The sequence below is a fragment of the Brienomyrus brachyistius genome, chromosome 7, assembly GCF_023856365.1.
Source record: "Brienomyrus brachyistius isolate T26 chromosome 7, BBRACH_0.4, whole genome shotgun sequence".
Lineage (NCBI taxonomy): Eukaryota > Metazoa > Chordata > Actinopteri > Osteoglossiformes > Mormyridae > Brienomyrus > Brienomyrus brachyistius.
The window spans coordinates 6996146-7021993 of record NC_064539.1 but is presented as its reverse complement, the minus strand read 5'-3'; the positions used below and the strand labels follow the sequence as shown (position 1 = coordinate 7021993).

General features: G+C 49.8%; 1 protein-coding gene across 2 annotated transcripts in view; it reads left to right on the top strand.

Annotated features, from left to right (window-relative positions):
- Window positions 1-25118, top strand: part of dnm1a (dynamin 1a) — a 56272-nt gene extending 31154 nt beyond the window's left edge. Inside the window, exons 11-22 of one of the 2 annotated variants that reach the window (XM_049019116.1) lie at window positions 393-479; window positions 583-653; window positions 1180-1231; window positions 1717-1728; window positions 3583-3696; window positions 15974-16083; window positions 16813-16921; window positions 17198-17218; window positions 17829-17996; window positions 18599-18840; window positions 19486-19689; window positions 23643-25118. In XM_049019116.1, the coding sequence (XP_048875073.1) occupies window positions 393-479; window positions 583-653; window positions 1180-1231; window positions 1717-1728; window positions 3583-3696; window positions 15974-16083; window positions 16813-16921; window positions 17198-17218; window positions 17829-17996; window positions 18599-18840; window positions 19486-19689; window positions 23643-23703 (1251 nt within the window). In that variant the 3' untranslated portion in view covers window positions 23704-25118. Of the gene's footprint in view, window positions 1-392; window positions 480-582; window positions 654-1179; window positions 1232-1716; window positions 1729-3582; window positions 3697-15973; window positions 16084-16812; window positions 16925-17068; window positions 17081-17197; window positions 17219-17828; window positions 17997-18598; window positions 18841-19485; window positions 19690-23642 lie in introns of both variants that reach the window. The other variant, XM_049019115.1, reaches the window with a different exon arrangement.
- Window positions 25119-25848: the final 730 nt, after the last annotated feature.

Sequence of the window (25848 nt, the reverse complement as noted above, 5' to 3'; positions counted from 1 at the left end):
CACTAGAGTTGGCCGGTTGGCCCTTTTAAAAGGGTGGAGTCCTGCCCTGACATCACTTATGATGTCACTCTGCCTTGGCTTTTTATTGGACGAGCTTTTTAATTTGGGCTCATGATCAGCTCGGGGGAAATTCTGAATGTGCTTTAACCATAGTGTTTGATAATAATAATAATAATAATAATAATAATAATAATAATTTTTCTGGATTTTTAATCCTTTGTAACTTTCCCCCCACCCTCTTCACCACCTCAGTCTGATATGACACACATGCTGTCTGTTTTTAGTATTTCTTGGTGTTTCGTATATCTATGAATTTGTGTGTGTGTGTGTGGTGCTGGTGACTGTGACCCACCCCAGCTTCTGCTCTCTGCCCTCCCCCTTGCCCCTAAAAGCTGGCCCAGTACCCCCTGTTGAGGGAGGAAATGGAGAGGATTGTAACGCAGCACATCCGCGACCGCGAGAGTCGCACCAAGGAGCAGGTGGGGCCCGTGGCTGATGGCGACCGTGTTCCACGGCGGTAATCTTACTATGAGGCTGCGTGCCTGCGTGGAAGTGAGAGTGATTGGATGTTGCCATTGCTAGGTGATGCTGTTGATTGATATTGAGCTGGCCTACATGAACACAAACCATGAGGACTTCATTGGATTTGCCAAGTAGGTAGCCCCGCCCTCGGTAACACAAGCACCGCCCCTTTCACTCACATCAGGCTTAATTATATAGGCAGCGAACATGGATAATGAAAATTAATCGACTTTGATTTAAGAGAAGATATTCTGCTTCATAGTATTTCTGCTGGCAATTTCTGCTTGGCTATCTCTGGATACATTTAAATGCCTGTTTTTCTCATCCACAGATTTTAAACATATTTAAACTTTCACTTTTGATATATAAGCCCTACAATGTGATGTTTCCTTAAAAAAGGCCTATTTATTTGTAGCCTCACCATGAAAGTAGAATAGCCGATAGCTGATAGCCGATAAAATGACTGCAGCCCAGTGGCTGTAAATATCTTTAAAATGACGTCTGAGCTGTTTTAGCATCGGTATGGAAGCTTGTAGAGAAGCACCAGTATCATCTGTGCAGCAGGGGGTGTGGGGGGGATGGTTCTTGTACCGCGGATCAGGTGGGGGCCCCTTTGTGGAGGAACGATGGGGGTTATCGTTTGGGGTCTCTCTACAGCGCCCAGCAGAGGAGCAGCCAGATGAGCAAGAAGAAGGCAGCCGGGAATCAGGTGTGTGTTTCCATGGAGACCATCAGGCTGGGGGTGAGCTGAACGAGAGCCATTAATCACTCATTTTAAGCAGCTAAAATTATTTAAAAAAAAATAATAAAGCCACCCTTTGCACTTCAGATGTAATTCATCCACACTGTCTACTAATATTATTCATATTCACTCAATTAATTTGATGAATTGTTCTAATTAATTAATGATTAAAATGTCATTCGGGACAGGAGATGCTATGGGCAGTGTTGCCACTTGCCAGGACCATGTCTGGGAAACCTCTCAGTGCAGCCTTTCACTTTCACCATCAGCGTAAACACTTCCACGTGCTAATTTGTGTTTAATGCATCCATTAAAGACACTGCAGGTTCTGCGTGGCCTGGTCCTGGCAAATCGGTACGGCGGTTTGGACTTCCGCGCGGCTTGCTTATGAACCTGACTGTCTTTTTTTTTCGTATTTTGTTCTCCCCATCGCCATGGTAATTAAACCTCAGGATGAGATCATGGTGAGTGGACCGAATTCCTCCATGTTCGTGTTTGTGCAGGCTGGCGCACGCGTATGAGCGTGTGTGTGCGTTTGTGCGTGAGACAGGTCTCATTAGCATGGCCGTCCTGTGACTGCTCCTCTTTCAGCCAAAGATCAGCTTAAACTGTGCTGGAAAGGATCCAGTCAGACATTATGCCTCTGTGACAGACTATAATGAATTAAATGACTAATAAGCCATTCAATGACACTGTGGACATTTATCTTCATACAGGTGGGGTCTTACAGGTATGTTTACAGTTAGATAGGTATAAATGTACAATCTTTGTGTGAGGGTAATGTATCTGTGCTCTGGTAATTCTCTCTTTTTGCGATATGTTTAAGCACACGTATGGTGGAAATTTAGAATTCTGAATTCAAAATGACCGTCGTTTCGTAGTTTAATAAACACATTCAGAGTAGAGAAACAAGTAAAGGTCTCCTACTTCCAAGCCAACCCCATAGTATAATATCGATGTGCAGATGACCGATTTAAAGGCTTGCAGTGCTTTGTGAATGTATCTCCTCACACAGGGGAATCGTTCCTTCTCCAGCTTCTTGCCAGGACTCAGTAAAAGCAACAAAACGCGTATGCCGTGATCTAACAACAGCCCTAAAAGTAATGATTTATAAGCTTGGAGGCAATCCTGAATCCATCTGTTTTCCCAATTTTCTGTCTCGTTCGTGTGCTCCATCTGTTGCCGTTTGGCCCTCCCTCTCATAGGACAATGGCTCTTCTGACCCCTACAATCATCGATTCCCAGATGCAGACCGCTTCACTCGCGTTAAATATTTTTTTAAATTTCATTTTCGGCCCTGAGTGACTGTCCATCAGACATGCATGAGAATATCTCTGCGATTCCATGTCTGTCTGAATAGTCTCAGAATCATCACTGTAGAAGGAATAACACTGAACAGAAGTTCAATACAGTTGAAGTAACTTACTTTACTTTCTTGACTGTGCCGTGCCACAGTAGGACCCTGTTCATGGAAGATGGATGCATAATTAAGAGCAAAATCATGACGTGTCCAGATATGGTCCAAAAATTTCTGGAAGATCTGGCACCTGACAAGAACTGTGAGCGGCCTTGGAAGTATTTGCCTTTTGCTTTTATAATGGGAGGTTTTCGACCACACCTTTTAATCTAGCCAAGAATAATTTTTATTACTTTTTAATTTCCAGTCTGTGTGGAGGGCTTGGGAGGGGCTTTACCTAAGAAGGGTGCCCCACAGAGCCAGGGGGTGCCACTGAGCTTTGCCAGCCATATATCTGCCTGCTGCTGCTTTTTCTCACCAGCTGGGCTTCTCTCCGTGGTTCACTCTTGACTTCTGTTCAGCGATATCTCACAACGCAAGACCCATTCATGGCTGCAATGCTCTGTTTTAGGAGAAGTGTGGATCAGCCCCTTTGACATGTGCAGACATAATTAATGGAAACTATTTCTGCAGACTGGCAGAGAGAGAAACTTGACCAACAGCGTCTATGTCTAAGCCAGTACCAGTTTGTTGTGTGCATATTTTTGTCATCCACTAGGGGCACTTCTGAGTCATATTCGGCACACAAATATAACGAAATATGGTTTCAATATGTGGAGTGTGTAGCGTACTTCAGCGCTGAGCTGGTGTCTGGGCCTCATGGTGTCCCTGTGGTACAGGCCTGGTAAATTTTAATAGACCTGGGCTCATTTGCTTCAGATCTAACATCACGCTGTTTGGCTTCCGTAACTTAGCAACCGCAACCTTGCCAGGTCAATGGTTTCTCACCAGACTTAAGGATGGAGCTGTTGCCGTCGGCTTTGGCCTGATGGCCCGTGTCCCCTCCCTCTGTCCCTACCAGGTGATCCGGAAGGGCTGGCTAACCATCAACAACATTGGCATCATGAAAGGGGGGTCCAAGGAGTACTGGTTCGTCCTGACTGCCGAGTCTCTCTCCTGGTACAAAGATGACGAGGTGAGCATCTTCAGCAATCACTGCAGCTACAGCATGGTACTCAAATCCACATTTTAAGAGCTTATAGATATGCAGTTGTCTGTTTCAATAGGGTGGTATGCTGGTTAGTGGTAAGCATAGTGGTAAGCACCTCTTACCAGGCACTACGTAGTGGAGTTTGCATGCTCTCGCTTTGTAGTCATCGGGATCCCTCTGTGTCCTTCAGTTTCCTCCGACAGTTTGAAAACATGCCAGATTGTCCATAGGTGTGAATGTGTGTGTGAATGGTTTGTATGCCCTGTATAGGATGAGTGTGTATAGATGGATGCAATTCCTGACTTTGGAACTGCATATACAGTACTGACCTTTACTTCTAAGGTTTAGGGACAATTTACTCGGACTACACATGACATATCATGCTGGTTACCAGTATGCCCAACCGATTGGCTTTGGTTAGTGGTTTTAAGCACTTATCGGTGCCTGAATGTGCGTCATGGTTATGCAATTCATTTCAGTGGAGTGTCTCTGCTGTCTGGTATTACTTTACTGTTCCTCTGTAAAACGTCTGAGATACCCCCCCTCGCCTTTGTCTTCATTTCTGCCAGCCTTTATTATTGCCTCAGAAGACTTCGGTAAACGATTTTCACGTCCCGAAATCCTTGAGTTTCCAGAGCATGACCTGAAACCCTCCCCCCCACCCCCCCCCCCCCGAACATTTCCATATTTGTGGTGTTGTGAGAATTTCAATCATCTTTGGTGAAACATTTGGGTCGGCATCCAGCTACTGTCTCATTTTACCCATTTACCTCTACTTTGGGGGGGGGGGGGGGGCAGATGGGTAAAGAATGTGTGAGGACCTCGTTGGGTGCTGAAGGACACTGGGGGGGGGTTGGTTGGGATGTGGGTGCCCCCACCCTCCACATATGTGCTCGCTTGGAATCCTGGGCTGCTTCTTATAAAAGACTGGCTGGCTGGGGGGTTGTGGTGGCAGGGTGAGGGGTGCCCCTTCCTTGTGGACAGGGGGTTCCGTAATGAACACCACGTGGAGGGGAAGGGGGGGTGAGGGGCCTCTTTCATCTTCTGGGGAACAAAAGTCTGGGTCTAACCCCCCCACCTCTCCCTTCACCCCGACCTCCACCTAAATGACTAACACACTCTGACAGCAGGACCTGCCATAGGACCCCCTCCCCACCTCTGTTACACACACAGGCACAGACCTGTACTCATATCTTTGTGGGAACCGTCCATTCATTTCTGTGGGAAAAACTCTAATCCCAACCTTAACCCCCACCCAGCCCTAACTGTAACCATAAGTAACCAAAGATAATACAAGACTTTTGGCATTTTTAGTTTTTTGATTGCAGTCACAGATTTTTATAAAGACATATCTAAGTGGGGACCGTCCATTCATTTCTATGGGAAAAACCCTAATCCCAGTCACGACACCCTCAACCCCCACCCAGCCCTAACCATAGCCATAAGTAACCAAACAAAATACAAGACTGTTGGCACTTTTACTTTTTTGATTTCCTTCACTTATTTTTATAAAACTATCCAAATGGGGGCCTCAAAAGATGTCCCCAAAAGTAGGTAAATTTCAGGTTTTACTACACTATGGGGACAATTTGGTCCTCCAATGTGATCTATGCAAACCCACACCACACACACACACACACACACACACACACACACACACTCCCCAACGCGTCCAGCCTCTGCATGTATTTATTTAAACTCCAAATCGGGATTGTGGTTCCCCAGAGATTGGGGCCCCAAAACCAACACTGCCAGTTAGGCCACTGTTGTCACGCAGAGGAGGCGGATCGCTTCCACAGCTTTTGTCCGAGGCGGCGGGCTCTGCCGTTCCCCGAATCCCGCTTCAAGAGTGTCCCCGGTGGAAGAGTGTCCCCGGTACTGGCACCATTCTTTCATCAGATTCTGTGTAAAGCATGTAGGCACTGTAGGCACTGCACATGTAGGCACTGCGCGGCACTGTGTTCCAGTGGGTGTGGCCAGCCAATGGATACCACAGACATGACCGAGTACTGCTTTGTGACAGAACCTTCCGGAATATCACCTCCCCTGCTTGTTCGCACTACACACACACACACACACACACGCACGCACACACACACACACACACCACGCACGCACGCACGCACACACACACACACACACACACACACACACAATCCAATACATGCAGTCAATGCTCAAACATAACCTCAATCAGACTCACCCAAACACACCCTCAAATGTAGACCTACTCACACCACATACTCACAAAGAAACATTGCATTTATATGACAGGGTTGTGTCTCTCCCCCCCCCCTCCCCCAGTATCAAACTCTCTTGGTCACACACACAAGCCCAGTCAGACACTCACACCATGCAGCTAAACACACAGATACACATGGCGCGGGCACTCTGCTTGCCTCGCAGAAGCGTAACCGAAGCAGTTACGCAGGCTAGTGTTCCCATAAAGGCTGAGACTCTCTCCACTGGGTGGGGTGAGGGGGCGCGTGGACGTCTGGGGATGTGTTGATAACCCCGGCCTTGTGGCTCGTTACCCACTCTGGGAGGGCCGGTGTTCAGGCATGGACCTGACTCAACACTGCGCTCCCCACAAATAATAATAACTTTTAGTTAGCTGAGCTGTGGCGGAAGGGTGGCCTGGCCGAGGGGGGAGGCAGCTGGGGGGGTCCTGTTTTTCATTAGCAGATATGTCAGATCTGTGAGACGGCAGCTGTGTTTTCCCCAGAGTCTCATAAAGAGGGTGAAACAGACAGAGTGGCCCAGTCCTGTGGTCTTTCCCCCCCACCCCCCGCCCCGCTACCCTTCTGACCAACCACACTGTCCTCCTCGGCAGGTAGACACGGGCTCACACACACAGACACACACACACACACATACACACACATATGCAGACACACACAGACGCAGACACACACAGACACACAGACGCAGACACACACACAGACACGCACACACACACACAGACGCAGACACACACACACAGACACACAGACGCAGACACACACACACAGACGCAGACACACACACACACACACACACAGACGCAGACACACACACAGATGCAGACACACACACACACACACACACAGCCCTGTTGGTCTCCTACGACACAGACCAGCTTTCCCCATCTGTATTCCTTCTGAATGCCCCTGGGGGCCTCCCTCCTGCACCCCCCCCCAGGATAAAAGGTTAGGGTTATTCCTTTGAGCCCCCTTCCGCCTGGCCTGTCTCAATGCCCACACCGGGGCATGTCACTGGATTGGCGTTGGACGCAGACGCGTGGGCTGAGAAGGGCTTATCTCCTGTGGTGCTTTGACAACAGCAATAATGTCCAAATATTGTAAGAGGGACACCTCAGTGCGTGTTAGTGCCACCAGAGGGGGGCGCTGTGACATGGCTGTTAATGCTTAGAGGGGCTCAGATATGCCGGAACCCCTTTAATGCCTGTAAGAACAGAGGATAAGGAGCAGAGTATGAACGTGGATTGGATGTCAGGGGTTGGATGAGGGGGGCAAATAATGCTGGGGTGGGGGTGGGGGGGCATATAAACATATAAATGAGATCACCTGTAGCCAGTGACTGGGGGAACCTGCATCATCTGCGTGTTGGTGACTGAGCCCGTCAATGGGGCTGGCACCAGAATGCACCAGGGCTGTGGGCTGAGTAATTAAGTGTGCGTGCATGTGTTTGTGGACCCATGCGTGTAGGTGCGTGCCTCTGCATATGCAGTCACGCGTGTGCACACGCTTGTTCCCGTGTTCGGTCTCGTAGCTCCGCCGGACTAACGGCTGCGGTTTCTGCCGTCCTGGCGGAGGGAAATTCGCCGGCTCGCCTCTCTTATCGTGCGAATACTTTCTCACATGTGGAAACGCTGCCATTTTCTTTCTTTCCTCGCCGCCCCCCCCGGTTTAAAACGACTCTGCACTAAGCATCAGTGTGTGTGTGATGTGGGGGAGATGAAGGACCACAGCCTCTGATTGGCATGCGGCCGCAACAAATCAGCAGTAAAAGACCAGAACACAGGGTAGAGAGAAGCTGGACCCGGGTTCGAAGGCCAGAGGGAGCCATGGTGGGGGGGGGGGGGGGGGCGGGGGTTAAATCTCTCGGACGGTTCTGCTGGCTGATGGTTCAGTTTGTGATGCACTGGATTGGGTTTTGGGTTAATGCCACACAGCAGCACAGACGATGGTCCATAAAACAGCAGACGACCAAACCCCCACATGCCACCGTCTCTCAGAACACAGATGGACACCCCCCCCCCCCCCCCTTACCTACTTGGTCCAAATCCCATAGTTGTCTCTCTACTGATGACTGGATTCAGATTCCTAGAGTCTGAAAAAACTCCTCTGAGACTTTTTCTTCGTTTTGTTTATTTTCAACTTTATTTCAAGTTCAACAATGAGAAAGACACATTATACAGGCATTAGTTGAGTGTAACCCAAACAGGTTACATTAACCAGTGTGATCTAAGTTAACGTTTCTAACATGAACAACTCCTAATGGAATGACATTTTAAACTGTTGAAATACAACACGACCACCCCCACCCCCCAGCCAAAAAAAACATACCTCTGGTTAATTGAATAAACAGGCCCTGGAAACTCTTTCATGCACTGATTTCACATGGGGGGGCTTTCTTCACTGGAGTATGTTTTACAGAGCCTGGATCTCAGGCTGCAGGACCTGGAACGGACCTGAGTCCAGCTAAGGGTGGCGTTTCCCCGTTGCCGGTTTAAGCCGGTTCGCTGGTCTTCGGCACAGGGTTTGGCCCAGTTGGTTCTGCGTCTGGTTTTCCCACACAGCCTAACCAATGTGCAGACTACTGTACAACCTCTACTTCCTGAACAGGTAGTCTGAACACTGGGTAGGCGGAGCAGGTTGGTTAGCAGCATGGTGGATCGGTAGGAGGCCTGACCCAGGCGGGAGACCCAGGCGGGAAACCCGGGCTGGTACAGGTGCCCCGGACACGCACAAAACTTTCCCGTCACCGGTGAACCAGCCCTGCGTGTTATGAAGCCATTCACCAGCAAGCTCCTCCCTCCAAACCCCCCCCACCCCACCCCACACGCAGACCACCCCCCCCCCCCCCCACCCCACCGCCACCTCACCACTGCGTGACATCTGCTTCTGTTCAAAGCTCACAGGAATGAGCTCCAGAGCCGGCAAAACACATCCCAGCCACGGCTGGCTTTGGCGGCAGGCGGGGGTGGTGGTGGTGGTGGGGGAGGGGGGGGGGCAGCTCAAACCCGCAGTCGCCTCGGCTTCCAGAGGATAATGATATGCCCCTGGGAAGCTGGCCGCTGGAACAAAGAGGCTCGGAGGAGGATAGGAGGAACAAAAGACAGACAATGGGCAGAGGAGTGCTGACTGCAAGGGCAGCCTGCTGTCCCCGGCCCCCAGTAACCTCCCCCCCTTCATAAATGACATTTCAGGCTCACTTAGAACATTCTGGTCTATATCCCAAACCCACCACTCTGGAATCAAAAAAATGCTCAGATGCAGATAATTATACCAGCATTGGAAGGCATCTCTACCACAATAACAGGGGAAAATGCATAAAAGTGGCTGTAAGAAGCCCTGAGGCAGTTTGGGTTAGACTCTCCCATCAGGATGGAGATCAGTCATACACTGCGGAGTTCGGCGCGGAGACACGTACTCACACCACGGACTGGCCAGAAACTAAAATTAAATGGGGGGGGGGGGTCCCCCTGCCTCGTGCTGGATGGGACAGCCGGTCTACATCTCACTGGTTGTCGTTGCCCCCGGTGACAGTCTGGGAGATACCAAACAGACACTCTGGGTGGGATGGACCACCTGAGCTCCTGCTTCTCCGCTGACCGTCTCGCTTCCCATACCCTCCCTGGATGGGTGGCATTAACGACCCCCACCTTAGCATCATGTGGGGATGTGTGCCCAGGGTTTCCCCATGCTACAGCTCACCTTCATGGGACGCCTTCATGAAGTGGAAGGGGGGTGCCGGCTAGTTTCCTCCCCGGACCCCCCCTGTCTTGTGGGTCTCCTGGTCCCTTGTCACACGTCCGGATGCCTGCGAAAGCTGGAGGTAGACTGGCTGGGGCCCGGGGGCGGAGGGCAGGTTTGGTGGCAGGAGGCAGGAGAGGTGGAATACCAACCAATTGGGGACGATCACAGGGGGTGCAGGAATGAAGCAGCCTTGTCGCCCCCCTCCTCCTCCTCCTCCCCCCACCTTCACCCCAAGATTACCATACCTTCAAATCAGGTGAGGGATCTCCAGGATGGGTTTCGGAGTAGGTAAGCGCGTTCTTTCTGAGCGCCGGCGAGATGAGGCGGATGGTACCGGAGCAGCACACAGCCCACTGCGGAGCGGGGACTTGCCGGATTGACGTGGCAGAGTTCCGCTAACTAACTTTGCTCTGTCAGAGAGGGAAAGAGAGAGGGAGAGAGAGGAGGTGGAGTCTTTTTTTTCTTCTTCCATCTGGGTTTTTGCTCCCCCCCCACGCGTGCTTTCAGGGAGGCAGCAGGAAGTGGAAGGTCAGAGGTCAACAGGAAGTGTGATGTATTTGTTTCTGAATGTGTGTGAGTGCGCGTGTGTGTGTTGGATGGGGGGGGGGGCGGGGGTTGCTTATGGGCTGCAGGGTGTTTGTAGGGCCTAGAAGTGTGTGTGTGGGAGTTGGGGTCGGGGGGGGGGGTTGGGGGTGGGCTGAGTTAAGAAGCTCCGTGACTTTTTGTAGCCAGCGGAGGAATGTCGGTGTTCGCTGGCATGGAGGCCGGGCTGTAGCAACACCAGATGTGCGGCCCCGTGGGCTCCCCACTTTCACTCCTGTGTTTTCCCTCCGAAAAACCGATTTCCTCTCCTTGACTGAGAGGGACCCGAATAAAAGCTCCTTTATCCTGCCTGATGAGCCTCAAGCACAAAGGGGAAGGGGGAGATTTCTGGCAGTCCTGGAAAATCAGAACCGGGAGAACAAGGCAGACGTTGTGGGAGATGGGAGACGGCACCGATCGTCTGGATCAATAAATAATCAACCTGATGCCCTTGGATTAAAGACGGCGTGTAACCGGCTCTGTCTGTCTGCTGGGCAAATTGAATTGGCAGTAAGAGTCACATCAGTGACACGAAAAGGAAAAAAATTTATGGTCAAGGATTAAAGATGAAGAGGTACAGGGGGTCAGGTTTTAAAGTAGTCTGCTGCTGCTACCACTGGACCACCATCAGGTTCACGTACACAGACCAAGGTCTGTGCAAGTCCAGAGGCCAACAATGTAGCATGCATCCTGTGCCCCCGTGGTGAAGCATGCTAATACTGCCTGCGTAATGCAGCACTGCGTGTTAGCATGCTAAGTAGGAAGCTAACGCTAACATCAAGCAGGGGCACAAAGAATGATATTCTCACGTAACGTGTTAGCATGTTAAGTGGGACACTAATGCTAACCTGAAGCAGGGGCACGATGGCATTCTAAGCGGGTAGCTAACGCTAGCCATAGGACGGCTGCAGAGATGGAATCGGCGACGAGGCCCTGGTCCAAACCGGACCTGGTAATTAATCTTGAACCTGCTGTGCTTCTTCCGGAACCAGACAGAGCGAGAATGACACAGAAGGAACATGGGCTGCTGCTGGTGGAGCCTGGAGTTGGGGTGTTGAGGGGGGGGGTGACATCCTACCAATCAATGCCAAGCCTCTTTCCAGTGTCACATTCCAGTGTGTTGATCCTGATCCCCGCAGCAGCTTTACGACACGATTCTGTTTTTTAACTCTGCGGTTTCGTCATTGCATCATTTTTCCACGATTCCTTCTTTTCCATTGTTTTGAATGGATAATTGTCACTTTCTTTGAACGCGATTCTAAGCACTTCAGAGCCACGGTATTTGCAGCCAGAATAATATGGGACCTTTAACCAGTATTTTTGTTTTTTCAATGTTAAGACATAGTTATGTCAGTAGGTCCCACCGAAACCCTACCTGCACCAAGATGAGCCCAAAGCCAGAACCCCAACATGGCTGTTTTGGGGGCAGCACTGTAAGTGCTAAACACTGCAGCTGTTGTGGTTCTCCGAGCGTGACAGCCTTGGTCAGACCAGGTTCCAAACCCACATCCTATAAACCTGTGCATTTTCCCAACAGGGGGGTTGGGATTAGCTGGCCATGCTAAAGACAGAGGGGGGTGATGTGGTGATGTCGCTGTTACGGCAATGAGGTCTCTGGGCTTTGCAATTCCAGACATGCCATCCCAGCCTCAGCAAACAGAGGGGGGCGCCGGCGTGCCCATGCCACACAGATGGAGGTTGGGGGGACGGGTGGAGTCTGGGCCCACAGCGAGTCCCCTGTCTAGTGGATGGTGTCAATGAGCCAAAAAAAAGGCATTCTTGTTTTCAGGTGTCCCTTGCTTCTGCGCCAGCAGTCAGACAATGAGCAGAGGCACGTGGGCCGTTCCTGGATGATCACATGATCTGAGTCTATGGCTTGAATTAGCCAATAGTGGTTCGGCAAGAGGGACAGCTAAAGCTGGTCTTCATTCTGCTAAATATGTTTATATATAAATCACCTTTGATCTGGTGGATTGCATCCATCCATCCATTTTCCATACCACTTATCTACTACAGCGTTACTGTTAGCCTGGAGCCTATCCCAGGAAAATAGGGCATGAAGAATTCAGGTCCAAAGAGTAAAGGCCCAGACCAAGATTTTGTTTCAACCAACCAGTTGAGTATAATGAGTGCTGAACTGGTTAATTGAACCAGAATTTTGGTTTGGACTTCTGCTCTCTGGACCTGAACTACCCATCGCTGAGGGTGATACAGAGAGGATTTGGAAGCATTTGTTTCATTGTGTACTGTGACACGCTAACCCCCATAAAGAAATTATAATGATTCCCTATAAACAAATATAGTTTGTCCTTGCTCTGAATACCCAGCTGCGATAGTGAGTAAACCTGCAAAAATGTTGTTGAGAGGACATAGGTATGTGGAACCTGTTCTGAAGTCGCAAGCAGCCAGTTTGATGGAGGTCACGTGACCTGGGAGACTTCTGAGGCATTCTGGGGCGCAGGCCTGCTCCGTTCATAACCTCCGCCAGTCGGTCGAGCAGAGTGCTATTTCGAGGTGTCTGGGAATGTGTACAGGCTTTTATGGGTGGAACAGGATGGTCAGCTTGTGAATCTCCACCCCCCTGCAGTCCTCTGCTGTTGGTCTTTCCCATGAGAGTGACTCTTTAGCAGTGCGCTGGGTTCTCCGCAAACCCTGAACCTTACTGTCGGTGGGATCCATGAACGCAGTTCTGCCTGTGCTTTAGGTCCTTGGTTCCGACACTCCCCAGTCGGCATGCGATCCCCTGCAGCAGAATGGGACAGAGCGTTCTGAGAAGGTCGCATCTTAAGAGACCCCCGTTCAGAAGCCATCTTCAGCAGCTGCATGGGTGCTGCATTTTATCGCCGCCATTAATTTGTTTTTAATGATTCACTTTTCTTTAAGCTCCCTATCTCAGTTCCTGCATCATATTCTCGCTTGTCTATTTTTTTTGCCTTTTTCACGACGTCACTTTTCAGATGCAGCTTGTGCTGTGGATTTCATCGTTTTACTCGTGGTGCACATTTGCTGGCGTCTGGACGACGGCCCGGTGCTGTGACCACAAACGGCCGCCGTCATCCTGATGGCGAGATCAACACAGTCACTTAATCACTTAATAGCTTAATCACCACGGTACCAAGGGCTGGTCTTTCATATGGCCGTACAGAGGTGCTGTAAATGTTTCTCATCGAAATAACTGCCAGCCCCGTCTGCCTTTCTCCTGGAAGGCACTGAGGATTTCTGAAGGAAAGATGTATACTTGAGTATTTGGTGCCTATGGAATTTATGAGAATGAACTCAATGCTTTACAATCAGGGTAGAAACCCAGAATCCCATCTAACATCCAACGTTGCCTAGAATATTCTTTAGAGCTGTCGTTTGGCTGGCCCTGCAGCACACCTTAAACAGAACCTTTAAAAAAGATAAAGAAAATCTTTGAATTTTTAATTCAGAAATGTATCGGCTAGCTTATACGTGAAATATGCATCCCAGCGATGTGCGGCTACTGTAGAGATGTTTCTTTATTTTGCGGAGAGTCACAAACGGCGTCCGTCAGACAGATTAAGGCAGTGCTCTTCTAATGCTTCACAGACGCAGGGAGTCTTCCCGGCGGCATAAATGGGGCGCTCCCAAAACACAGGCGGGAAAAACCGGTCGGGTTTATGTGGAGGTAACGTCTCGGAGGGGGTCGCGCTAACCAGGAAGTGCTTGGCAGGGTGAAGCCAACTCTAGCGAAACGGCCCACGCTCAACGGATTTACGGGCGACTCGAGGAGAGAAAGAGAAAGTCATAGAAATATGAGCTCTCTTAAGAATAATGAGGAGAGCCAGAACGTGCAGTGGGGGAGCAGGTCCTGAAATGGCTGTTGGCCCTGAGCCTGAGGCAGGGTCTTTGTGGTGATGACGGGCCAGGGGGGGGCATTATTGCTCCCAGATGTGGACCCGTGCCGCGGCCACCTTTGAAGCGGCCTCCATGCGCCAGCGCCTGTCAATCCTCCGCAATAGATGCTCTAGGGTCGTCGGCTCTTAAAGGGACGGCGCACCTCTTAAAGGGACGGCGCGGTTCTTAAAGGGACGCCCCTCCCCCACGTTCGCCGTGTCGAGCCCCTGCCGGCTTTTATTTGATGATGTTATCGGCGCGTATCGCTGAGCCGGTGTCTGCTCCTACAACCCGGACGGAGCAGGACACGGGACTCTGTTTATTCTTCAGATCATTGCTTCCTCTGGCTTCCCCGGCCCTATCAGCCATAACAAAAACAAAAGAGCGGATGGTAACCTATCTTGCAGGAGGGGTTGGCTGGGGGGGGGGGGCTTGCAAATGCTTTTTTTTTTTTCCTTTAACAAGGGCACCAATGTCATTTACCTTATCGGACGAGACCTGAAAGCTGATTGGTTGAGTGCGACTGCCGGACAGCGCATATTCTCTTGTTTGACAGTTAAAAAATAAAAATGAGTAACCCTGGTGTAACCCTGGGCTCATGGCCCATTTGGCTGTCGAGGTGGGTTCCAGCGTCCCGCCTGAACACCTGTGAGGTCAGGGGTCAGGCTGGCTCTCGCACATGGGGGTGGGGCTGGGGGTGTAATAATCTCCCCCTCCCATTCTAAAGGGAGTGCTTCACTAGCTTCTCTCACTCGTAGACAGCATGCAATTCTCCTGACATGCTGTCTGCTGCCCCCCCCCCCCCCCCATCCCCCTGCAGTCTGGGCACCCTGGCTGCTCTGACCCAAGCAGCTGGGTGGTCTCCCCCCCTGGCCCAGACCTCCCTGCCTCCTGACACTTCTCAGCGAGATGAATGAAGCCTGAGCTTTGCTCCTGAACGTTGCCGCATTTTCACCGGTGCTGATTTCTCCTTTACGGACGTCCTGCTATTCATCTGCTCTGTTTCACTGCCCTACCCTGCCTCTCGTTTACCATTGTATCCTGCCTGCAGCAATGAGAAAGCCACGCCCCTCTTGGCGAGCGGTCCACGGTGGGCCAGGCTGGGCCGGTCAGGGCACCGACGACATCGACGCTGATGTCATCGTGCCAAACCGACTGAGACTGCTTGTTTAGTTCACCGGGTCTGGAAACATGGGGCGATGACTCTTTTGGGCCGTGAGCCGATGAAGCCGGGGATTACCAGGTCGGCCATGGAGTTTATAAACATTGCCGGAAGGTTCTGTCGTTGTTGCGCAGGGGAGTCTCACAAACACAACAGAACATGAAACACTGGGACCTTATGGTCATTCAGCGATTTGTAACACACCAGAAGGGTGTGGGTTCATACCCAGTCGGAAGTTGCTTTCATACATATAGGATATGTGGAGAAAAGTTTGCACCAGTGGTGAGGATCTCCCAATCCCAGGAATGAAATGGGAAGTGGTCTTTCAGGATTTTTTTTTAACTTAATGCAGACGCATGATTACCAGGGAAGCCTCTAGTCATAGAACCTTTTTTAAGAGTTTTGTAAGCAAAGCGTGGGCCCGCCGGGGGGGCCAGGGGGGTGTAGTGTGTGTGGCTGCCCAGCCGGCTGTGGCCGCCCCAGTCGCCCACTGGAGTTTTATTTTAGATACGCAGCTTTTAATCAGTTCCAGGCGACGTGGTGGGTTGTTGTAAAACGGGATTCCAGGCTCTCTGCATCTCCAAGCCAGCCTTGAAACCAGCACCCCCCCCCCCCCCCCACCCCAATCGTCTTTTTTCCTCCCCCTCAAACGCCGACCTCCTTTGTGCGTCCCCTGCAGGAGAAGGAGAAGAAGTACATGCTGCAAGTGGACAACCTGAAACTGAGGGATGTGGAGAAAGGGTTCATGTCCAGCAAGCACGTCTTCGCCCTGTTCAACACGGAGCAGAGGTCAGCCTTGTCACCCCTCCCCCGCTGTGCACACCCAGCTCACATCACGCATCTCGCAGGACACGTGGTTTACATTTTCGCCATGCAATTTAACATTTCATTCATTAACTGGTAACATTTCTGATGCTGACTGATGTCACACAAGAGCTTTAATATCCTGCACTGTTATGTATTTACACACTCAGCGGTCAGTAAATGATCTGCACCTGTGCATTAACGCAGACCGGCAGTCACGCAGCTGCAGCTGAATGCGTGCAGCAGACAGATGGGGTCGAGAGGTTCCGGCGCTGTGTGGCTAAACACACAGAAAGGTCTGGAAAAACGAAACACATCCAGTTCTGTGGCTGCAGACACCTTGTTAATGGGAGAGGTCGGAGGAAAATGGCTCGTTAAAGCTGACAGAGAGGCCACAATTTCAAAAATAACAGCTCAGTGTCACAGTGGTGTGCAGAAAGGCTTTTCCGCCTCCATCAAGCATTTACCCTTGACGTGAGTCTGAAGATGAAAGCGGATTCTGCCTGTTACTGGCTAGGCATAGCCCATAAAGCGGCTTCTGAGTGTATATTTATTTTAGATAACCCCTAAAAATATTTGATCGTGGATTAAGTACTATTTTCTGGGTGTAAAGGAAATAGGGAGGTTCACTTTAAAAAGGTGAGAGGGTCATCGAGTGAGATTATGGGGCTGGAGAAGTAGATGACAGGCCCCCCCCCCCCACCCCCACCACAGGAACGTGTACAAGGACTACCGGCAGCTGGAATTGGCCAGCGAGTCACAGGAGGAGGTGGATGGCTGGAAGGCATCTTTCCTGAGGGCCGGAGTCTACCCAGAACGCATTGTGGTAATGTCACATGACATGCTCTGTAAACGGCACCTCTGAGTACACTAAAACCAGCTTCACCTTTCATACTTTTGATTAGATATAATCAATCACTACAATTTCTAACATCTCTTTCCACTTTGTCTCCGCTGGACGCTGCCACAGGAAAAGGATAAGGTATGGTATTGCCTTTCATCACTTCGCCCCCTATTGGTTTGACCCTAAAGGACAGTGCTGACTTAATAATAATTAATAATAATAATACATACATACCCAAGGAATTGCCAGGATTAGCCTGATTCTACTGAAAAGGCGGTAATGGGTTTGGCTGCAACTTATTTTGGAGCCTCCGTGTGAGTTACTCCCTAAAATGGACTGAGAGGTGACCTTGTGGTTTTGGCCGGTTAGTTTAGCCTGACTGTAGGCAGTGATGTTTGGTTCCTGGCTGACACCAACTTCACCAGCCTTTGATTACTAAATGTTTGTTATTGCACCGATGTTGTGATGTGGCGTGCAATGCAGGTTCAGCTTGTAGGAGTTTTACTTGCTCTTGGGGCAAAACAAAAAATGATTGGTTCAGAGAGACCAACCAGAGACCTAGAGGAGGCGGGACTAAGACATCGGATTGGTTGGTCTGACATCTGACCAAGATCTTATTGGTTATTTCTCTGAACCAGCCATTTTTCATTCTGCCCTCAGAACATTTTTAGTAAGTAAAACTTTGATGAGTGCAGGTTCACGTCACCCATTCCTGTTAGTAGTCTATCGTCTGTTGCCTCTTCATCCAATTCTACATTTTGTCCCTCTTGTCTTGTTTCCCTTTTTATGGCACTTTTTTGGCCCATCTACTGCCTTGACTCCACCCCTTTTCCATATATGGCTCTGCCCTCCTAACTTACCCATAACCTCACTTCCGCCCTGGCAGAATGACACTGAGGATGGCGGCTCGGACGGCTTCATGCACTCCATGGACCCGCAGCTGGAGCGCCAGGTGGAGACCATCCGGAACCTGGTGGACTCCTACATGGCCATAGTGAACAAGACGGTGCGAGACCTCATGCCCAAGACCATCATGCACCTAATGATCAACAATGTGAGTGTCCCATCAGCACGGAAGGCGTCCTTCAAGCTCCAGCCTTCCTGTAACACTGCGGTTCCTGGTCGTCGCGTTTAGCTGTCCAGATCCTGCAGAGTTTGGAGAACAGGGTACCAACAAGCACTGGACTGACAGGTGGAAAACCGGGAAAAGCAAGCGGGTTTCCAGCAGATTTCAAAGGCAGCGATGTGTCCCTCTCTATGGGGTGTTGTACAAACAGCTCATTTATGCATAAATTATTTCTTAGATGAAGTAATTAAGCACTGAGACCATGCAGAAATACTGTCATCATCCATGGGGTCATTGGGGTAACTTTGTAACAGTTCCACTCACTGCGTGAGCTTCCCGAAGATTCTGTGGTACATTTACTTTGTTTTACTTTCCCTAGATTGGAGTGCGACTGCTTGTACTTCTTGGAAAGTTACAACCAGGTCTGGCTCTAGCTATAGGCAGAATAGTCAGCTGCCCAGGGCCCCTGCGGAGGAAATGAAATGATCCTCGATTTTCTTTTTAGTAAAGTATTTTAGTAAAGTATTTTAAGTACAACCAGCTCTGGTTATACTGTGTGATTCCCCCCCCCCACCCCGATGAATGATCAGACAAAGGAGTTCATCAACGCGGAGCTGTTGGCGTGCCTCTACTCGTGTGGCGACCAGAACACACTGATGGAGGAGTCGGCGGAGCAGGCCCAGCACCGCGACGAGATGCTGCGCATGTACCACGCCCTGCGGGAGGCGCTAGGCATCATCGGCGACATCAGCACCTCCACCATCTCCACTGCCCTGCCCCCGCCTGTCGACGACTCCTGGCTACAAGTTGCGGGGGGGCCGTCCGGGCGCAGGTACCTCACAAGGGGGCATGTTTGGAGGTTGGGCGGGGGGGGGGGGGGAGCGGCATACAGTAAATATCCCGACTTGATGGGTTACACAAAATGGGAGAGGGGTTGAAAACCCAGCATAACATTAACAGAATGGTGATGGTTTATATGAAAACAGCGATGAAGTGGGCACTGGGAACATTGGTGAGGTGGCTCCCTCTGCTGGAATAGAAAGAAACAGCTCTCTACGCCTAGGCCTACACGGTGGAGTGTATCACTGGGAGGGTGTGTGCTAACTGGTCAGGCCCATATGAAGAATAAAACATAGAAATGACAAGTTACTCACACTAGAGCATGACAGCATGCGTAGAACTTTCCAGGCCTTAGGAACTTGGTTACGTGGACTTAAGAAATAACGCAAGTTTTGAGGACCTTACTTTGTACACTAACCCAAGTTACTTCAGTAGATGTCCAGTAGAATGGGTAAGAAAACAGTGTAGGTCACATCATCTGGACTTTTCTTTTCCTGGCGATCCTTGAGGACCCCCCGACGGTCCACGTTTTTGCTCCCTCTGCCAGACAGCTCAGGGGTCCCTGAGAACTGGTTTGAGAAACGCTGCTTTAAATTATTATAGTGATTGTTCTACCCCCATTCCCCTCCTCCTCCAGATCGCCGGCAGCCAGCCCCACCCCGCAGCGTAGGGCGCCCCCAGGGCCTCCCTCCAGGCCCGGCTCCCGTGGCTCGGCCCCTGGGCCCCCCGCTGCCGGAGGTCCCCCTCTCCCCTCCCGACCTGGGGCGTCTCCGGACCCCTTCAGTGGGGCCCCCCCACAGGTGCCCTCCCGGCCCAACCGCGCCCCCCCGGGTGTACCCAGGTAAGTCACGTCAGCGAACTGGTGGTATGAATAAAACTGGGGTGCGTGGGGGGGGGGGGGGGTGATTCTGGACAGCAGTCTCTGCCCAATCAGAGGAGCATTTTCCTCCATTAAGAACCAGGTTGGGAGGTTCGCTGCCCATTTCACCTCAGACGCAACAGCTGGGAATTTGGGGGAGGCGTAGAAAGAGAGATAGAGGTGTAGCTCCTTAAAGTTGGAGGCTTCTTAGATGTCTGTGACCCCTAGACTTCTGGCACCATCCACCTCTCTGCCCTGCCACTCTTCTCCCTCCCCCACAACGCTCTTCACTGCCAGTGATGTCCCCTTTCCTCTCTGAGGGAAGCCCTTTCTTGACATCACATCAGTGACATCACGGACACCCCGAACCACGATTTCACGGCTGGTCGGCCCCCACATACATTTCAGTCTCTAGGCCCTGTCAGACCACCCCAGGCTTCCACACTGCCTTTCGCTGAATTTATTATTACACTTGTTAGGCGAAATGATATCTGGGGTGAAATTTGGAACATTTGACAGCTGCTTTGCTAAACCAAAAATTCACGGTATTCTGAATTGCCTGCACAGAAATCATGCAGGATGATTGATAACCTTCAGAAAATTCTGCTGCCTGCTGCTACTGAACATAAAGCTGTAGGAGCAGATGGGCGGGATTAAGGGGATTCAGGGGAAATTCCCCCAGCTCTGTACCATAAGTGTGGGAAGCCCCCATTTGGCAGGGTGTTAGGAGCGCCACACGTTTTCCACGTACACGTTACCAGTGGAAGATTAGCGGGCAGAGCTGTTTGAAAACCATGACAGGAGATTACATTACACCAGGAAATGCTGGGGGGGGGTGACACCCTCCCCCCACCAGAAGCCTCTACCTTAATTCCATATTGCATCCCTTCCCCCAAAACCACCACCTTTGAGCCTTTACCTGCTCCTTCAACTGTCTGTGCTTTGTGTGTCTATCGCATCTGCTCAAGCCTTCAGAGAGAGAGAGAATGAGAGAGAGGAAAGAGGGATAAAAAGAAGATTGTGAGACTGTAGGACTGAGATTACAGGTAAACAGAAAGAGAGCCTGTTGCTGAGGTTGTGAGCTGGACTGACATGTACCGGATCGAGGCTGAGCTGCGTAACGTCAGAGAAACACGCCACTGAACTCTGCACTGGGTCAGGAAATGGACGCTTTGCGGGGCCCCGCTGAGTTTCCACCTCTGCGTTAGTGCAGCGTTCAGGCCACATTACTGTCTGCTTCCCCCTAACTTGTGATGATGCACACCCCCTCCCACCCCCATGCCCTCCCAATCCTTTCCATTGATTATGGTTATTCTTTCAGAATTACAATCAGTGACCAGTGAGGACTACCGCTAAGGGTACGTCTGGTAACCTCGTTACGAGTCTCCCACGTTGCTCGCCACCTCGCTGCATGACCGTCAGTCACGTCCACTCATGCCGTCAGACTCCGCCCCTGAGAAAGTCCCCCTGTAACCTGACCCCATCTTCCTCCACCCCCCCACCCCTACCTCACCCTCCACTCTCCACCCCAACTGGTGGGTAGCAGGCGAGGAGGCAGCTGCTCATACCTCGGCCCCTGGGCCTGCACACGCGCCCCCACCCTCGCATCTTCCGTACAGTGGGCGGAGCCTAACAGAGAACGTGTAGGGCAGACCCCACACATACCAGGTTCTCAGAGTCCAGGGTTGATAGGGGTGTTGACCGTCACCATGTAAGTGGTACGTGCTGGTCGGACTTCCCATAGTAACCAATCCAGGTTACTGTCTTTTTTGTCAGTAACACAGCCAATGGCTTATTCTGTAGCTCATGAGCTGATGATCAAGGGTTAATCTGAAAGACTGACAGGCCACGTTCACCTGAAAGAGTTAGTAAGCAGGATACCTTAGGCTTGTAAACACTGCCATTGTTGGTTTATATATTTGCTCTCGGCCTCATTGCATAAAGTTATTGCTGGCTTTGATTAGTCATTCAATGGAAATATACAGTAAAGTTTTAGGATGTTAGATGACATGTTTTCTGTCCTTTTGACAGACTGGCCTCCTGTCTGGGGTATTCTCTGCCTTGGTGGGATAAAATCCAGGCTCACTGTGACACAGTATCAGATTGGATGAATATCGACTGAGGCATCTTCCTGTTACTTGTATTTTACCACACAAACTGATGACACAGACATTGCTTAACACATTTTTACACGCATTAGCCATGAGTCACATGATGTTCACTCACCTTTATTTAAGCTGCTGGAGAATTTCTCCTTGACATAAACCTAAATGTAGAACAGAGTGACAGAATCAGTTAGGTGAAAGTCCAACTTACGGAAATCTTCTGTGAATCCAACAATCTTAATTATCTCATTCATTTGTGAAGTCTGCTAGAACATAATTTTGAATTCACAAGACTTTAATTTTGTGTCACGTCCTCGTCTGTCAGCGATACTGTCTTCATCGTCGTCCCTACACTGTCACACATAGCAGGGCATGGCTGTGTGTGTGTGTATGTGTGTGTGTGTGTGAGAGAGAAAGAGAGTGTGACTGTTCGATGTAGCACCATAATACTCTGAGATCATACCTTCTGACGGCGTCATGTCTTCTCTCTGTCTGTCTGTCCCCCCCCCTCCCCAACCTCCTCCAAACCCCCCCCCTCCCCCCACAGCCGCCGGCCCAACAAACCCACAGAGAACCCCCTCTTAGACTTCTGAGCCCTGGTTCCTTGGGGATTGAAAAAGCGTGGACACGACCCCGTCCTTCTAAGACCTGTTCACCTGTTTTCCCCTATGCACTATTTCCTCATGCACACACACACACACACACACACACACACACACACACACACACACACACACACAGACAGAAGAAAATTAGCTATGTCTAGACACTTTGCACAAATAAAGTGCAAAGGGAAAATAAAACGATAAAGAACAGCATAATAATACAGTAATAGTTTCACTTTCTTGTGCATTGTCCTTTTCGTCGTATCTTATTTCGGTAAGGGTGCTTGGGTTTTTATTTTCTTCGTAGATGGAGATGCTCGTCTTGTGTTTCTGAAACACCCTTGAATAAAAACATACACTTAGCTACATTTAGCATGGAATACTTGTGCGTCCACCAGTCCATCTGTATATGCACATGTCCACCACAAACCGTAGCCCCCAGTTTGCACCTACAGGCCAAACCCACTCAGCTTGTGCGATTTCTTGAACCGCCCCACACACCATGGATTGGGAGCGGAGCGACATTCGGACACCTCCCTCTGATACGTTATGCCTCCTGGGCATGCGCAATTACTCTGGAGAGACAACGAGCGTCACAGCTGGCTATCACGTTCTGTGCCCAGACTGCTGTTGGTACTGCGAGGGAACACCACTCCCCCTACTGGCGGTGTGCTGTAATGCAACCTCCCCCATCACATTTCTTGTTCATTTTCCTCTTTGTTTTCCTGCTCCATACATTTATTATTGGAGTTGTTTACTCCTACGCTCAATGCTGTACTCCTTGATCATCATTTGTGTTTTCGAAACACATCCCTTGACTTCAGAATCCCGATGCATTATCAGGATAACTGCATCTCTCACACTCACTGCCACCCTTCTCCCCATACCCCCGTCCCCTAACACCCTGGCCCGATGACCCCTCGGGTCCAGCTGAGGGATGTGCCGTTTGCAGCCACACGACGCGAGCAATAAAGTTTGTACAAAACCTGCCAAGCAAAATAAAGCCGTAAGCAATAATCTGTACATGAGGGACCATGATAGTGTGCCGAGTAATATTTCAATAAAGTAAAACATTAAGGACACTAGCTCTGCTCGGTGGCCTTGCTGTCCTTCGTGACGCCTCCCTCAGCCTCCTTCTTGCAGGCTGTCTCTTCTGTTTCCACTTGCATTTCTACGTTTTTTCATTCATTTTTACTTCTCCCCCCCCCCCGCTTTGTTTTCACAGTCGTCCGGGTAAGGGCAGCCCCTCTCGGCCCGAGAGCCCCCTTCCTCCGTTCGACTCTTAATCATAATTTCCGGCCGTTCTCCTGCATCCCGCCTCACCCCAACCCTGTTCCTCTCACTACCTCCCCCTATTGGTGTTGAAGATTATAAAAAAAAAAACAAAAAAAAAACAAGCAAACGAACAAAAAAATGACAAGAAGCCTGGACCCCCCCCCCCCCACATCCCCACTACTCACCATGGAGACATTTCCCACATTTTATGAAGAGAAAACAGGAAGAGCATCTAAAAGAAACATCTAAATGACCACCCCCCCCAGCATCATGTGATGTTGTGATGTCCTGCACGGCTTGGAGAGCCTCCTGTAAGATTAGCCCCCTACGTTTTTTTCTGTGACGGCGGACTGAGTACATCTGGTCACTGTGAAACAGTCCCCTGCGCCTCGACTGTCCCCTGTAAGTCTTCACGTCCTCCCACCCAGTCAAGAGCTCCACTCCTTCATTAGCGAGACGTTTCTTTGCAAGGCGGGGCCAAAGTAGAAAGTGCAATATCTCCGCGGGAAGGCTTCGGTCGAGCTAACCGCTTTCACGCCAGACACACCATAGAGGTTCAGTCTACGAGGACGTGAAGACGGCGTCCGAAACCTGGGGCACCTTTGGCTCGCCGTGTCCGGTGGGCTGGCCTGGCATGTAACCACACCTCTCGGCAGAATCCCAGGGTGGAAAAAAAATCATTCCAAGTCAGACGTCTTGTAAGCGTTCCAGTGTCTCTTTCTTGTCTCTCAGTGAATCAAGGGTCGAAAGACATTATCAGGTAAACAAAAAAAAATAAATAAGTGTCTATGCATAGATTATTGCAATTGTTTGTTAAACATTCCTTGTCCTGTTGACATTGAGGACAAGGTAGACTTGTGTCTTTGTGGTTGTTGTACTCTGACCCTGTTTGTATTAATTGTTGGGCATGGCAACCTTCTCACATTTAAACAGCTGTGACAGGTCAATAAAAACAGCGCCCCCCCCCTCCCCTGCACAAGCATCCAGCTCCACCAATCTTAGCGACATCATTTACAGATTAACTACAATTTAAGAGTAAATAGTTCTTTATGGGCATATCTTAAGTGTGTTACATATCTTTGTGGTGCATTATGGGAAATTGTGCTTCCACTGTTTAGATTAGTCGACATGTAAGATTAATGAATATTAAATTATTCTGAACACGTGAATATGTGTAAAGTTTTATGTATGATAACGTGGATAAAATGATCACAGTATATATTAAAAAATGTGGGAATCTATTTTCAGTCAATATTACATATTGACACTGCTCAGCAGATGAGTAAAGAAAGGCTCCGCCCCCCTGGAGAAGGAAGAGCGAATGGGTGTTTATTTCAGCTGACATGTGTCCTGTACCTTATTGCTGTTGGTTGAATGAGTCTGTGCAGCGAGGTGCTGTCAATTAAAACAAACAGAAAAATGGGTACCAGCTTTGTTCTGTGAGTAATTTCTTGCCTCCAGCAGGTTATAAAAACAACAATATAAGGAATGTACCAGCATCAGCACACAATGCGTTGTCGGTTTAATTAGCTCAATCAATTTATTTAGAAGAGAAAAAAAAAAAACTTACAGGATGAACCACATCAGAAATATACATCTGAGAGATTTAACCCCCCATAGTGTTTAAACAGTATTTTTCTTAAAGATGATTAGTTTTATTATTTCAAATAAATATATATTTAGTTACCATCTGTAATAAACAGACTGGCCCACCCAGGGTCCCCCACTCCTATGTGTCCCCAACACCACAGAACGATTAAATGTACAGATTTCAAACTCTAACCAGCCTGCAGGTGGAAAATAGCACCCACCCCCCGCCATTCACTGCAGACCACTGACTAAATGTACAATATGTTACAGTTGGAGTATTTACAGGTTTCCTTTACAGGAGAGAGGATCATAGAGAGAGGATCACCCTTCATTGTGATTGGAGTCACTGGCCGTCAAGGGGGAAAAAAAAAAACCAGTCACATTTGAGAACCTGTGGATGAGCTCTGAGAAGTGTGCTGATAGCGTTAGCCCATTATATATATGTATGTATAAGCCATGATGCGCACGCGCACACACACACACACACACACACACACACACACACACACACACACACACACGAGCCAGCCACGCCTCAAGTTCTCATCCAGTCTTCAGTTGTGTCC